Source organism: Pyrenophora tritici-repentis, chromosome 6 (assembly GCF_003171515.1).
Source record: "Pyrenophora tritici-repentis strain M4 chromosome 6, whole genome shotgun sequence".
In the NCBI taxonomy this organism is placed as follows: Eukaryota; Fungi; Ascomycota; class Dothideomycetes; order Pleosporales; family Pleosporaceae; genus Pyrenophora; species Pyrenophora tritici-repentis.
In genome coordinates, this window is record NC_089395.1 from 926413 (window position 1) to 942240 (window position 15828).

Genomic DNA, 15828 nt, shown 5'->3' on the forward strand with positions numbered 1-15828 from the left:
TATTAAATATCTACTGAATTTAGATACTATTACTTACTAAAGTAATAGGCACTAGAGACGTTGTCTTTAACGAATAGTAGGTTTTTAATAGTAAAACTAAAGACCTAATAGATAACCTTATGCATAATACGCTAGAAGAAATCGCGATATACGTAAGGACTATTAAGCTACTAAAACTAGCGCAGTAACTAGAGACAAAGTCCTTCTATAAGGATAGTCTACTAGAGGAGTTACTCGCTTAGGACAGCGAGGGCGACTAGCTAGGATACTATTAAGGGAGGAAAATTTAGGATAGCTACCTAATACCTCTAGCGACACCGCCACTCGCAGCGTTGCTTGCGCAGCTAATAGCAGGAGTATTGCTATATAAGAAGGATTAATAAGGAACCCCTAAAACTACCATATAGGTAGCAGCGTTTATAGTAAGTACCTAGGCTAGAAAACTTTAAGAATATAGAGAAGTAGCTATAGATAAAGCTATAATTGTAAGAATACTCGATAAAGGCTTAAAGTCCTATCGTAGTTAGCTGCTATCTTTACTAATATATTAAACCAAGCTTAAGGACTACCTAATAAGAGAACTATTTAAAGAAGTAGAATAGTCTTATCTAGTAAGCTACTATTAAATAAACTTATGGATCGAGATCCCTATAAAGAAAATTAAGTAAATAAGATAATAAATTCTAGATTATATATAGGTATACACCTATAAACTTAATAAGTATTACTAACTACTTAAGTGTAAGGTATAACTAGTTATCTATATTAATTAGTAGTAAAACATTACATCGTAAGATATCTACGCAGCAGCACTTATAAGCTAGTTATTCTGAATACTAACGCAATTGCGGCGAAGTACGATCTAGAACTTAAATAATACGACGTAGTAAACGACTTCGTGTATATAATAATAGACTAAGAAGAATTTATAAGAATACTACGTAGCTATTAGACGCTAGGTAGTATACTTAAGCTTAATAAGGTATTATATAGACTACGTATATCCCTACTCTTTTAGTAGAAAGAGTTTATAAGCACTCTTAAAGAACTTGGTTTCTAAGAAGTACTATACGAGCCCTGCTATCTTATTAAAGGTGGCATTATTATCTTCTTCTACGTAGACGGTATTATACTAGTATAATATAAAGACATAGAGCAATCCGCCTAGTAGGTCATTACCTACCTATAGGAGAAGTACTTCTTTATTATAGGAAATAACCTATAATAGTTTCTTAACGTTAAGATTATTAGTGATTATAAATTAAGGATAATCTAACTATCGTAGGCGGCCTACGTAGATAAGATTAGTAGACTAGCTAACTATACTAACATTGGATACGACACGCTAATAGCAGCTACGAAGCTACTCCCTAGAGATAGGCTCGCCTCCCTATTAGAAATTAATAAATACTAGCGTAAGATAGGCTTACTCCTCTTCGCAGCTATAACTACTAGACTAGACATCGCCTTTATAACGTCGTAGCTTGCCTACTTCCCCTCTAATCTAGGACTAGAGCACTATAACGCTACTAACTAAGCTCTTTTATATTTACTAGCAATAAAATACCTCGCGCTATAACTTAGAGGAGGCACTAGACTATAGATAGCTAGCGACGCCTCTTTTACTAATAATATCCTAGATAGGAAGAGCTTATAAAGCTACGCGATTAAGCTCTCTAATAGACTTATCGCATAGAAAGTAAACAAATAAGACACTATTATAATATTAATAATAGAAGCTAAGCTTCTCGCCCTATCTTAAGTAGCTAAGGAAGCTCTATTCCTGTCCCGTCTCCTTAAGGAGCTAAACATCGAGCTTAACACCCCTAGTATTACTATTTAATGCGATAATAAATAGACTATTCGCCTAGTTACTAAGGAGGTCTTAAAGCTTTAAACTAAACTTAGACATGTCGATATAAATAACTGTTAGGCCTACGCAATGCGAGGTGTACAATATATACTATTCTACCACGATGATCAGGAGTTCACTGATTATACGTACCTTTTTAGTTGCATAGCGTAGTGGGTGTAGACCTGCGTTCTGACAATAACTACTAGATTAGATAAGAGGTGTCGATAGGCCAGATCTCCGTAGAGTACACGCCTACCGCGGATGTGATCGCCGACGGTCTTACCAAGTTATTGCTACTAAATAAATAGCTAGAATTCCTAGAACAACTAGGACTAGTCCCCGCTGAGGAAATCCTGGCGAGAAACTCAGCACTACTCGAAGAAATTCAAGAAAAACTTAAATATCTCGTAGTAAGCCTTAAGTAGGACTAAGTGCCTAGCTTATAAGCGTAAAGAGCGTCTAAGCTAAAGGGGTGTGTTAGATAATAGCACTATTAAAGATGAGAGCGTACAGACGCTAGGTTAGACTAGCGCAACCTAGCATCTGTGAGAGCTAATCGGATCACAGGAAGGCTTGGCACCCCCTAGGTGTGCCCACAACCGTAGACAGAACCACAACACCATCAATCATCAATATCATCCCGATTATTACCCATTTCATCAGTATTCCAGATGAGAGTGAATATCTGACAATAGCAGAGTTTAGTAAGGAAGAGTAGGAGATCTTTCTTCTTGCTACTAAAGGCAGGGGGGTTAGGTAGTCGTTCTAACCTCAAATTCTTATTAGGGGCGGGAGTTTAGGTCGTAGGTAGGGTCTAGGTGGTTAGAGACAAGCTATTCCTAGACTTTAGGGTGCCTTTAGGTGCTAGTTTCTCTTTAGTCTTATCGAAAGTAGCTTTTAGCAAGGTTCTTGCTAACTGCGTAACTATATTAAGGCGCTCTTTAAAGTCCTTACGTATAGCAGCTATTTCCTTATAATAACGCGCCTCTTGCTTAGCAAGAGTGTCCGTTAGGCTAGTAATCTGCTGCAGTATAAGCTGTAAAGCAGAGTTTGGCTCCTCAGTAGTCATAGTTAGTGTGACGCAACGTAATGTCACGGGAGACTACGTCGCAGTCGAACACAGACAGAAGATAGTCTTTACAGTTCTTTATTAATCGTAGTTAATATCTAGTATAGATACAAGACGTTGCGTAAGGAAACAGAACAGGTTCAAGTTGCGGTGAGCAGATATAAGCGGGGCCTGTGCGCTTAGCGCGGGGCCTGTGCTGCTCTTAGCTAATCAATAGGTGCCGGGTGCTTACAGGAGCACCTAGCGTCTATAGCCGTTCAGGTGTCAGGGAATTAGGGTGATTACCGTGACACAAGGTAACATTGTTGCCGTCGAACGTTGGGACACTGTCTACAGGATACGGAGGCAGCTAGGACGCATAGACTAGAGTAGAGCTTCAGCTTGTCTTATTTAGCTTTGTTAGAGACTGCGCTATTATCTAAAGAACCTTCGTTATGCTATCGTCCTGCGTTGCCTAGGCTATCACTAGCTGCTAAGGGTCTACAGGGGTATAGATCTAAGGGGAGTTCGCTAACTCCGTTAAGGGGCCCGCAGTAAGGGGGACACTTATTATCTCTACGTCGTAATCTAGCATACTTAGGGTAGGACGCTTACTCTTCTAAGGGGTAGTCGGCGGCGGAATCTCTAGTCTAAACGACAAGAACTCTAACGTGTCTAATCGTTGTTTAGGAAGATTAGTTATAGGCTGTCGCTTAATTTCCCTCTTTAATCTACTACTACTACTAGTTTAGCCGCTACTTATAGGCGCTAAGCTAAGAACTAGTGTTGTATAAAAAACAAGAGTAATAGAATAGCTAAAAAGGTTGTGCACAAAGATGTTACCGTTACTTTATTAAATACTATTTAGTGTAGCTCTCTCTTCAGAAGCGCGACTAATAACTCTTTTATCTAGTCGCTTACTAACTTTCCTATACTTTCTAAGTACCTTTTAAAACTCTCCGCTAGCACTGCTAGCTTATCTTCTTTCTTAAAGTTGCATCTTTAACCGCTTATTGTGTGTTTCCAAATCGTATTCGGCCGTGACGCGGCGAATATGTGTTAATTTCTAGCCCTAGCTCCTGTCCGAAAGGCGCTTAGCTAACTCCTAACTCCTCGCCGCCTCTCGCGCCGAGCTTAGGGGTTTGCTACTCTCCCTAGGACCGCCCTATTTTGCGCGTCTATTCTCGCAGTTCGAACACCTCTTAGATGTTACTATACAGCTTTTCTCTTTCTGCTCTAGAATCTAAATAACTCTTAACTTTGCTCTTATACTATTTTCTTATCTTTTTCTTATTAATAACTATCTTTCTGCTGTACTTCTAGTCTTAGTATCCGTACCGCGAGGCTGTCTTAGCCTTTAGGGTTCTAGTTTTCATAAAAATATGCTAGTTACAAACTTCCTAGATATTGCTATCACGAAAGTCTGTTAGAAGAGTGCGCAAACAGTTTACGCGCAGCCCTCGTAAGGTTAAGAAGCTAGAGGTTTAAGTTTTAATCGGTCGCTATATGTAGTGGAGGATTTTCCTATAGGAACGTGTGCTCGATGTAAGTATTAGAGATTAGATTGTTGAGAGAGAGTGTGTGTAGGTGTCTGAGTGATGTCCGATGGGATCCTTCGCGATCCCATATGGTTTCCACTGTCCGAGCGCCCTTCGGGTCCGTTCATTCCCACTTGCTCCACCACAGTACGTACGTGGAGAGCACGTGACTACGTGCGTGGCCCGTGCCGTGGGGTGGGATTCAGTTCGTACGCGAGCTGCAGCCCACCTCCTCTAATCAATCATAACCATCTACTTCAACTCGTTGCAACGACCGTTACTTGATTCAACCTCACCTTTGCCGTATCAACAGTAGATAAGCGCCTCTAGGATAGATACCTCTTTACTAGGGGAAACGACTTATAGTAGTTCCTTGACGTTAAGATTATTTAAGACTAAAAAGCGCGGATAATCTAGCTGTCGTAGGTAGCCTATGTAGACAAGATTAGTAGACTAGCTAACTATACTAACATTAGACACAATACGCTAATCGCAACTACTAAACTATAACCTAGAGATAGTCTCGCCTCCGTATTAGAGATTAATAAATACTAGCGTAAGATAGGCTTACTCCTCTTCGCAGCTATAACTACTAGACTAAACATTACCTTTGCGACGTCGCGGCTTGCCCGCTTTCTCTTAAATCCAGGACTGAAGTACTACGACGCTGCCGACTAATTCCTTCTATATCTCTTAGTAATAAAGCATCTTACACTACAACTTAGAGGAGATATAGGCCTATACATAGCTAGCGATGCTTCCTTTACTAATAATACCTGTAGCGGGCGTGAGTCTATAAGACTAGCGGCACAACTACATGCACCACGCGTGCGCAAAAGGCATGCACAAGTTGAATCAACGTGATTCAGCTTGCGTAGTTGATATTTATGTAGGAGGCATGACTGCGCTGCTCTCTCTCAGCCTACAAGTAGGCATACATGGGTCTAGCCCATCACACTGACACTCCTGCCTAACTACTACGCGTAGTGCATTACCAAGCTATTATAGTGTAGTAACTAGGCATGTAATAATAGAGTTAGTTAGTAGGCCTAGAGTAAGTATTTAATAGCTTAGAGCGTTTACTAATAGCTAGTTAGCTTCTCTCTCTATAATGTAAACTTAGTCCCTGCAAAGTGTGTTAGTAAATAAAGGGAAGCAGAAAGGAAGCTGAGCTAAATACAACATACTCTCTTACATTATGGGCTTGGTGGACCGTTGACATCACCTACATGCCAAAAGACCATGGCAGAAACTACCTGATTGTAGCTCGCGAATATCTCTTGGGGTAGGCAGAAGCTAGGGCGGTGAGAGGTTACACTGCAGAAGTAGTGGCCCGATTTATTTTCGAAGAGATCTGCTGTCGCTGGGGCGTGCCAGTCAAGCTTTCTGTGGATGGAGGATCCGAGAACAAGTTGGTGGTTGAAGCACTGGCAGAGTTATTTAGCATCCACCGAGTCTAGGCTTTAGCTTATAACTCTAGAGGCTAAGGCCTTATTGAACGAGGACATTAAAGCTTTATCTATGGTCTGACGAAGATGGGCGACTTATGGGTAGAGAATCTGTCTGCTATCCTTTGGGCAGAGCGCGTCACGCTGCGACGGCCTATCGGCTACTCTCCAGCTCAGCTTGTCCTTGGGCAAAATCTTACTTCCGATTGAACTCTGGACTATTTGCTTGCGGTGCGCGCAACACAGCTCTAATTCCGCAGGGAGAACTTAGAAGAAGCGGTTTACCGGACGAGGAGGCTTCGGCGAGAAGTAGTGGAAGCTAGGAATGAGGCAAAGGAAGCCGATAAAGCGTTTGTAGTGGGCGATTTAGTACTAATCTGGGACGCACAGAAGGCTGTTGATATGAGTTCAGACATGAAGTGGAAGCAGCGATGGGTGGGGCCTTACAAGGTGCGAGAAGCAAACGCTGAGAAGGGGTATTATCGCCTTAAGGACTTGCATGGAGCGCCCTTTGCCAGCACAGTAATGGTTGATCGGCTGAAGAGATTCAAAATACTAGCGAGCACTGTCGCTCACGAGATCCTGAGAGGGAGGTTGAAGCTCTACCTGTGAACGGTCTGTAGGTACTGTATTCCAGCTACCTAATCCAGATGCTATTCACAGTCGAGATGAAGAGGAGAAGAGGAAAGTGGGCGGCCATCCCGCTTTTTTTGGGTTGGCGCACGGCGTACGGTCTGCTGGGGGAAGGAGTGATAGAAGGAAGGAAGCGACTAGGCCTGGCCTAGTCATGTGACCTAGGACTTAGCCCGTTACACTACTCGCCTAAAATTAGGATGGTAGCCCCATAATCACATGCCGATGCCCCGCCATCTGATCTCCAGCTGATAGCTATTAAAGCGCCATCTTCAGCTCTAGCACCCTAAGAAATTCTAACTAAGGAAGAAGATAAGCTAGACTGACTGATTGGCGGGACTTACAAAGGAGATGGGTTAAGCAAGACCTACATACCTAACAGAACTTCTAATAATGCGCCACGACGAGCTATTGATGCAGTCACAAAGGAGAACATTCTTAAGACTAACTGGAGAGGGGAGCCGGTGATTGAGAGCGACAGCGATTCGTAGTAAGCCTCATCTCTTACTCCTAGCAAAAGATGAGGGTTAGAGAGGTAAGACTGGCAGAGCGGCTGTGACAGGCACTCGAAGGGAAGTCGGCAGCTTGAAGGGACCAAGCTAGAGTGTTAGGGAGGAAGATACAGTGTAGTAACTAGGCACGTAATAATGGAGTTAGTTAGTAGGCCTAGAGTAAGTATTTAATAGCTTAGAACGTTTACTGATAGGTAGTCGACTTCTCTCTCTACAACATGAACTACCTTCTCCTCCGCCGAATGCGGATTGTTTACCTGCTCCCTGCCTCAACACTTTTTCAGTGCGACACTATTGGTGGCTACGGTGATGACGCTTATGCTCTTAGATGCAGCCTGTACTGTGTGTAATGAATTTGATATTCTTACGTCACGAACATACTCTAATGTATTCACAAATGTAGACCTTAAGAGTTTATGCTTTTTGTTACCGTGTCCATACACTGCATACATGGCGTGACCTCAGTGTAGCGATAGATAGCTTCAATCGATTGATTACCCTGCAGCTGATAGTGTCTGAATCTCGTTACCCTAGTATCAGCACCGATAACACCCAATAGAGGTACGAATAGAAGCGCTTTCGCTACACCAGTTTTCAATGCATCAGCACTACTGTAATGATAATCAATAGGTACACTGATATAGCAGCTTTCGCTACACCGGTTTTCGAGGTATCCGCACTAATAGTACCTAATAAGGAAACGGATAGAAGGTTAGTGCCTGAAAGAGTGAAGCCACAATTGCATTGCTAGCGTTTTTATGATTGGTTTCTTGCTCTTCGATGTGTCTCTGCTTACAGGTGTCCAAGAAATGGGCGGTGGCTATGTTCTACGCGACGCTGTAGCAACATCTATTCGACGGAAATATAATGGCCCCCAGAGCGCCATCGACGCCTAGAATAGAATGTAAAAATGGATAAAGGTGCATACTTGGTACCGATAAATGAATGCGGTGATCCAAAAAACCTCGGGAAGGCTCCATATCTAAGTAACGATACCCGACCCTCTCGCGATTACTGATTATGCGCGGAACCTCCTCTCGCCCAAGACTTCCACTCTCAAGGGCAGCGGCTTTACTCGCTCTTGTTATCTCTTTTCCCCAAACTCAAGCTGGCTGCTCCCTGCGCCAATTTCCCTATTCGCCTGGCGATGGCAGTCCTCAGTCTTGTCCCAATAGCGCCAATGCAATGCAGCACTGGGATAGTAGCACTCTGAAAACGAGCACTTGTTTGATTCTTCCTTCAAGCTATCTTCGTTCCGTGTTTAAAGTCTATCTCGAATCGGGATCAGAGGCGTGTATGTTGGGACTTTTCTAGTATCCGTCTTCCCTTTTGTGCTTATCCTGCTGTCAAGCTTAGAAGCTCCACAAATCGGGTTGTCGTCTAGCGTTTAACTCATTCACTCATCGACTAATTGGTACAATCTCCGTAGACCAGATCTACCCCTCCCGCTCCTCTAACTGTTTAGACGGTACCTTGAACCACGAGTTTTACACCGACGACCCTACCCCGCAATGTTTCGCATGGTCCGAGACTGGTATCGCTGCAAATGATTACCTAGTGTTTAAATGTGGCTCCGGCTTCTCAAACACCATCTCTACGCTGACCTCCACATATTTCGTAACGGCATCCGAAACCGCATCCGCTACCCTAGAGTCCTTCACTACCAGCGTCAGGGTGGCGGATCTAAGTTCACAGTCCAATACGGTAGTACCGAAGGCGACAGAATCTCCTTCTCCAAATCCCACCGGGGGAAACGACCAGAAGGAGAGCAATGGAATTACGCTCGGTGTTGGCATTGGAATTCCCCTAGCGGCACTGATAGTGGCGCTGGTGACGCTTTATTATACGCGGAAGAACATCAGACAGACGGCAATTAGATTGGAGCGGAGGATACGGAATAACACTCGACATTAGCTTTACGGGTGGTTAACATAGCAGAAAGGTCGGCCAGCCGCGTCATTAGTGAATGAGACAATCTTGACATATGCGTTGGGATTGAATTGAACTGTGTGTTGTAACCACGTGACTAGAGTCACATGATATCCTATTATAACAGCCACTGCCCGGTGGGCAAGTGCACTTACCTCTGAGCCGAGAGCTCTTGTACACATACATCACAACACGACAACAGATAGCAATACAATCGTTGATCCACAGCCTCCACCCGACACTGCTCACGCAGTTACATGTATTCATCACATTACGGCTTCATTAGATGCTGCACGACAGAGTATGAGCTATGGTGGCTGTTGCCATAGGAGCTGTAGGGTATTCTGGGTAGATAAAGGTAATGTCATAAAGCCATATTTAAAAACTGGCCTGATTGGTATACAGCGAAGAAGGAGATTAAAGCAAGCAGTCTTATATGAATGCCTAAGCGCTGAAATAGATTAGATACGATTGCGTAGCTAGAAACGCTGAATGAGAGGTCTTCGAAGGAAGAGGAAAATGTCTCCATAGCTCACGATAGCAACCAAGGTGTATAGGGCAAGTGTGGACAGTTCACGTACTTAATAGGGGACGCACTCTAGCCGATGGCTCGATTCTGTTTGCAAGCACTTAGACAAAGGCGCACATGGTATTAGTAGCGGCAGTTAGGGGCTAAGATTGCTCCAATAGCCTCTACCGCAAAAACTGAAAAAAAGAGGTTTACTAGGCTCCTTCTAGAGGCGGCGACAGGGGTTTGATTAGATCACTTCTCTCCCGTCACCTCTATGTATTCTGCCACCCCGAATAAGAGGAGAGGAAGATGTGGGTATAAATAGAGATAAACTAAGCCTTCCCATCTATCTAATCGGCTCCCCGCGCACTTCCCAAATGAGCCTAGTAAACCTCCATTTTTCCAGTTTATGCGGTAGTAAATAAGCGCTGTACTAATTTAGCAGCAAAACCAGACGCGGCTAGGACACTAATCATTCTACTTGCCGAGAAAGAGGCGTCCTTGACCCTGGCATTAATTAGGGGCCCTTCCTTTCTTGCGAAACGAGTTTACGTCTTCTGCGATACCGCAAACAGAGTGACAACAAGGCTTCCCGTTCGCTCAGCCCTATTTAAGCAAGATACCGGCGGATTAGTAGTTAGGTGGGTGACCACTAGCGAATCCCCGCTGTTGTATGTTTTTGCCATTTTTGGTGGATTCTGACTAGTCAAGGAAGTAATCGGCTTTGTTAACGTCTTTTTGATACCCCTCCTACGTATGTTGGTTATTTTTGTAAGGATAGGAAATAAGAACACTTAGACTTGATTAGCATTTGAATACGAATAAGAATAAGAGATTGAATATCCAAGAGCATTGACAAGGCAATAAATATGTCTGAGCTAGTTCCAGAAACGAGAAACCCACTGCGCTATGGACTGCGAAGAGTTGGGTAACGAGAGTGTCCAACAATCTCCCAAGTAGTTCCTATACATCCCGAATGATGAGCAAGAAGATAATGTAACAAGGGGTGACCCCTAAAGTCGCCGATAACACCGTACTGTATGTAAAATTTAACGGAAGTGGTTTGCGCCAAGCTATGCTGAGGTATCGTAACGGGGATATAAACAAGAGGCAATAATCTATGTCGTGAAATTAAGCAATAGGGAAGACTTTGCGGACTAGACGGCGCCATTTTGGAACTCTTTCTTCTTCTTCTGCATCGCTGATCGGTGCATGACGAGGTCCGAGCATGGCTAAGGCTCTTTGACGTGCCCATTCTCTCCGGTTTTGAGTGGGTGAGCAGGCCTGATTATTGGGTGATGGTGGTTGGGCAGGTGGCATTCCTGCCGACTGATGTTCTAACAGAGCTTCCGGTGGCGGTGTAGTTCCCATTTCAATGTCTCGTGGACGCGACTGGGCCCGCTCCGGTGCACTAAAGATGCGTCGCCCTGTTATCGCTCCGCCTATTCGACTAGAAAGCGACCCGAGAGCTATGGCGGGCCGGCTCGGTAGTGGTAATGATACAGGAGCGGTACCAGGCACTGAAGTTGCTTGTGAAGCTGCTTGTGAAGTTGCATTACGTGCGCTACGGGCTCGCATACGATTAATATGCCGCTCACGCCGTACCATGACGTTTGTGATCTTAACTGGACATGCACCTTTTGGTAATACGCTTTGCTTGCACATTGGACATAGTGATGAGTGGTTGAGGAGGAAAGTGTCGATACATTCGGGATGGAAGACGTGATGACATGGGAGCTCGCGAACTTGTGTTTCGTTGGCCTCGAAGTCGTCCATGCAGATAGGACAAGTAGGCTGTGACCAAGAGCCGGACATGCCAGTAGTAGGAACTGTGGGCGCGGACGAGTGGCGGGACAGCGGTGGTGCCTTCCTACCAGTCTCGGCATCTACGGATGTGGACGGAGCACCAAGATGTGGAGCCTGGGCATGCGAATCGATGGCCTTTTCTGGCTCACCCGCAGCTCCGGCAGTATATATGTGTATGGGCAGCTTGTCAAGTATATGTTGCGAAACCGTAAGTCGCTTTACACCCAATGCTTCGAGATCGACTTGGCCGTTGAGAACGCGTTCACGGAGGTCGTTTCGGCGTCTTCGTTGGATGATGTGCATGACGAGGGAAGTGATGCTGACAGCGACGAGGAGGATGGCTAGGACGATGACAAGAAATACCCACAGACTTGGGAGTTGGCCACTGGAGTCTAATAGGATTGTTAGATTGATTCGAGGCAAAGAGTCGTGGTCCGCTCACCAGTACCAACGGTCGCCCACAGGCGCACGTAGTCAGTACGATCGTAGACCTTGGCTAATTGATCGCCGTATGGCGCATCGGTTAGGTTTCCCGAGTAAAGACCCAGCTGGTCCATGACATTGTTTCCAGTTATCGAAGACAGGGCATATGTTGGGAATTGATTGGCTGACTGCCAGCTGCCGCCATCCTGCAGGTCCCATGTGGCGTCGTTCAATACGGGTGGTTTCGCATTACTCTCGCCGGGTTGGTATGTGAAGAAGGCTTTGGTGGTGTGTGCTCGGGCAGCGGCGAAGTATTCTTTGGTACAATCTGCGGAGAACCATGGCGCAACCGCTATCAGGGCATAATCTTTATCTTGGGGCAGATTTGCCCTGCGCGTCGCATTCGCAGGAACATGCTGAGCTTCTTGTTCCTTGCACGCGGTCGATTGGAGGTCGGGAACAAAGAGAATGCCATAAGGATCCTGGTCGGAATCAACGCCTTTGGTGGACAGGGTTTGGATATTATTGAGGATGCGGTACTGAAACGAGACGGAATCGTTGAGCGTGATGAACTGGTTGTTGTTGTAGTCGATAACCCGGGGGTCCGGGAAGTCGATGGTAAAGATACCGATGCGTTGGGCAGCTGTGTAGGACCGTCAGTGTGTGGTAGCGATGCGACAAAAGTTGTGTGACGTACACATATTGGCGCGCGAACTGGACGACGAATGGTCGGATGCTCAGGGGCCGTGTGGTTGCGCGACTATGTCAGTTCATACTAGCAGAGGGTTGTGAAACGGGAGTGGCGGTGGTCAAAAAAAACGTCTACAGATGCACAAAGTGAGGATGGAGAGACAGACGATAACGGCGGCGATGGACGATAGACGATGGATCAAGTATGGGGTGGCTAGGTGTAGAGGCTGGTACTAACAGCCGCCCCTCCCGGCTCAATTGTGAAAGCGCCGGGTTGTGCCAGTGCCACAGCTTAGCAAAAAGCTTGATCCCGGTGGCGCATCTAACAACTCATGTCTGCGCCACTTATGGTGGGTGTGAGGCGAACAAACCATCATCTCAGCAGTCACACATGTCTCTGCAGGGCAGGGCATTAGATGATATGATATTGTCTTGGAGGAAATGACGTCTTGAGAGAGTTCGGTGGGTGGTGGGCATGGAGCGCGACTTGGCGCACCTAATAGGTTAGTATGCCCCGGCCTGCGAGTGCCCAGCCAGTTGTTTACTCACGGGCGGGCTGGTTTGCCCATGAAAGCGTATATGCGAAACGACGTCTTCGTATCACTCTCGTACATGCCCACATTCACTCCGTCTGCCATGTGACGACAAACATCGCTCTTGTATGCATTGTTCACTTTGTAATGGTGTCTTGAACCAACGACGACGATTGAGCGCCGTCGCACCGCTGTAACTTACTGCTGCACCGCCTCCCGCGCCCATTCCCGCCAGTCATTTGCGTACACCGTGGGCGTGTCTTTGTCTTCCCCGCATACCCCAACATTCCATAGTCGCCGGGACAAACCAACATGGCGCCTACCGGCCTGAGTAGCAAGGGAAAGGCAACGAAGCCCGGCTCCAAGCCCTCGCAGACGCCACGCAGCCGCAATACGACGCCGCTGCCTCATGTACGCGCTTCGGTCGAAGCTTCGTCGACATCGTCGTCGTCGTCGGCCTCGGCATACTTTGGCAACCGCCTGAGCTCCTATCTGAAGAAGTCGGAGACGACTGTCGAAGAGGTGCTGGAGAGTGGCGGCAATGGCTCCCAGATTCCCTCGGGCAAGCAGCTTCTCGTCATGCGCGACCACGTCGAGAAGACGGTCATGAAGAACGCAGAGGCTCGCTGTACTCAGTCCGAGGGCGCACTGCGAGAGCTCATGAGCCTGAAGAAGAACAGGGCGCCGCGCGAAAGAGACAGGGACAAGGCTGGCGAGGATCGCGATCGCAAGCACAAGCTCAAGAAAGTGAATACAAAGCAAGACGACGACAGTAAGCACCCACCCGTCATAGGCGCCCATGGCGTCGCCAGGCAGGATGGAGGCGACGCAAAAGGTAAGTCACCACTAAGCGATTGCTATTCTGTTCCTGTCTGCCTTTGTGCAAGAGCCTACTGCTACCACTCTCACCACCGCCTCCACCACACTTGTCACAATGCCTCGCAGACGCCGCAGCTTGATAGTCAAGCTCAAGGTCAGAGGCTTCGACACATTTCTGACTCAGCCCGCAGACAACTCGTCGGCCATCTCGTCCCCGATATCCCAAGCCCCGCCCTCTGCTACCGGTACTGGCCCAGCCGACGCCCCATCACCTAGCGGTTCCGATGTCTCCCACCAGCCTGCGCCTGCGCCCGCCGTACCACAATTCCAGACCTTCGGGCCTGACCCCGCAAAGTTCGATGACCCGACCATATACCACATTCGCGAAGTCACCCCGGGCATGTCAATCGAGGAGAGGAAGGAGATATATTGCGTCGCCGAGTTCCCCCAGGAGGATCTCCGCGACAAAATCGCTGGCTCTCCGCCAGACAAGGACTTTTCAAACGCAAAGCCGCCATCGCAGGTCAATGCCACCGTCTTTGCCAACTACGTCGAGCCGTACATTCGCCCGCTCACCGAGGAGGATGTTGCCTTTTTGAAGGAGCGCGGAGATCGCGTAGGGCCGTTTGTGCTGCCTAGGCGCGGCCAGCGACACTACAAAGAGATATGGGCTGAAGAAGACGGGGCCATGCACATTGACTCCAACGACCAACACCCACCACCCAACGTCCCTCGGGGTGCAGCAGAAGACATAACGGATGATAATCTCGAGACAGACCAGGTCTCTGCGGGCCCCCTACTGTCGCGCTTGTTGTCTACGTTACGACCAGAAGGACGCGGCAATCAAAACAGTCACAACGAGCAGAATGGAGTAAACGGAGATGCTATGGACATCGACGAAGGAGCAGGAACACAGGCAGACGCGACCAATACGAACTCGCTCCCCGCGGCAGCTCAACTTCCAGACCTCGTACAGCCTGGCTGGAAGGCTTCTTCGCAAAATGCGCGTACCGATTACGCGGGCATGGAAGACCGTGTGCTCATGGAGCTCAAGCACTATGGCTTAATCTCAGATGCAGATGCAGAATCACAATCCTTCGACGCCCATTTTGATGACGAGGTTGCGGCACGACTTCGATTCCTGCAAGAAGAATTGCGCAAACAATCCATCATCAACGGCGCGCGGAAACAACGTCTCCTCGAGCTCACCGAAGAGCGCATAGCTCAGCAGGAGTACAACACGATAGCAGACGATCTCGACAACCAACTCAACGCCGCCTACCTCAAGCGCAACCGCAACATCGGCAAAGGCAAGAAACAAAACAAGCGGCCTGGTGGTGCTGGAGGTGGGAGCCATCCTGTGGCAAACGCTGGCATATCAAGACCGGGCGTTGGCGAGCCCATTCGCACACTCATGGAAAGGAGACAACAATGGATCAACACCATCGGACCTGTTGTCAATTTCGGCAAGACCGGTTTACCGACTGAGACGATATTCGGAGAGGAGAAGATGAAGGAATTGGAGAACAGAGAGGTGGAGATTTGGAACACAGAAGCCGAAGAATAGAACTCTGAAGCAATCAGGGCAATCAGGGCTCAAGTTCCTAGCAAATCTAGTGATGATCAAGGTTAGCAGTAGACGGCGTTTAGTTGATAAGCGCCATAGGCATCACTCTGCCATGAAATCGGTGTGGTTATCATGTGTTTTTGGCCTGGTGGCCATGGTCTTCTGCCTGGCATGTGTTGGCGTTTGTGGTCCATTATGAGGTACCGGTATTCCATGCAACTTCGGAGGTTGCAAACGGACATTAGGCAAACGGATCAGGCGTTAGATGGCGGGTTGGTCACACGATATCATTAACCAGTACACGGTCTACTTCAGATGTATGCAATATTCATACAGTTATACAGCATATCTCGCAAGCGAGTCGCATTCAGTCAAGACTACCCATATGCTCACGACTTCCTTACACAGATTATCCCTGTGTATACTCGTTATTTTTACAACCCCAGTTCCATCAGGAGCAATGCCGCGCATACTTCGGAGTTTAATTGTTCTACAAAGGGACGCGTATATGTATCT

At 47.0% G+C, this 15828-nt stretch overlaps 4 protein-coding genes across 4 annotated transcripts; 3 read left to right on the top strand and 1 right to left on the bottom strand.

Annotated features, from left to right (window-relative positions):
- Nucleotides 1-5976: 5976 nt before the first annotated feature.
- Nucleotides 5977-6501, top strand: PtrM4_115760 (uncharacterized protein; the record flags this gene model as incomplete). Its single annotated transcript, XM_066108187.1, has 2 exons — nt 5977-6002; nt 6150-6501. 2 exons carry the CDS (start codon nt 5977-5979, stop codon nt 6499-6501), a joined length of 378 nt encoding a protein of 125 aa, XP_065961372.1.
- Nucleotides 6502-8219: 1718 nt separating this feature from the next.
- On the top strand, nt 8220-8948 carry PtrM4_115770 (uncharacterized protein; the record flags this gene model as incomplete). Its single annotated transcript, XM_066108188.1, has 2 exons — nt 8220-8328; nt 8464-8948. The coding sequence occupies 2 exons, from the start codon at nt 8220-8222 to the stop codon at nt 8946-8948; spliced, it is 594 nt and encodes a 197-aa protein (XP_065961373.1).
- Nucleotides 8949-10605: 1657 nt separating this feature from the next.
- On the bottom strand, nt 10606-12404 carry PtrM4_115780 (RING-finger-containing ubiquitin ligase; the record flags this gene model as incomplete). Its single annotated transcript, XM_001934950.2, has 3 exons — nt 10606-11672; nt 11723-12346; nt 12401-12404. 3 exons carry the CDS (start codon nt 12402-12404, stop codon nt 10606-10608), a joined length of 1695 nt encoding a protein of 564 aa, XP_001934985.1.
- Nucleotides 12405-13505: 1101 nt separating this feature from the next.
- On the top strand, nt 13506-15312 carry PtrM4_115790 (Ada3 domain containing protein; the record flags this gene model as incomplete). The annotated part of the gene is made up of 2 exons (XM_066108189.1): nt 13506-13761; nt 13937-15312. The coding sequence occupies 2 exons, from the start codon at nt 13506-13508 to the stop codon at nt 15310-15312; spliced, it is 1632 nt and encodes a 543-aa protein (XP_065961374.1).
- Between the last annotated feature and the right edge of the window lie 516 nt (nt 15313-15828).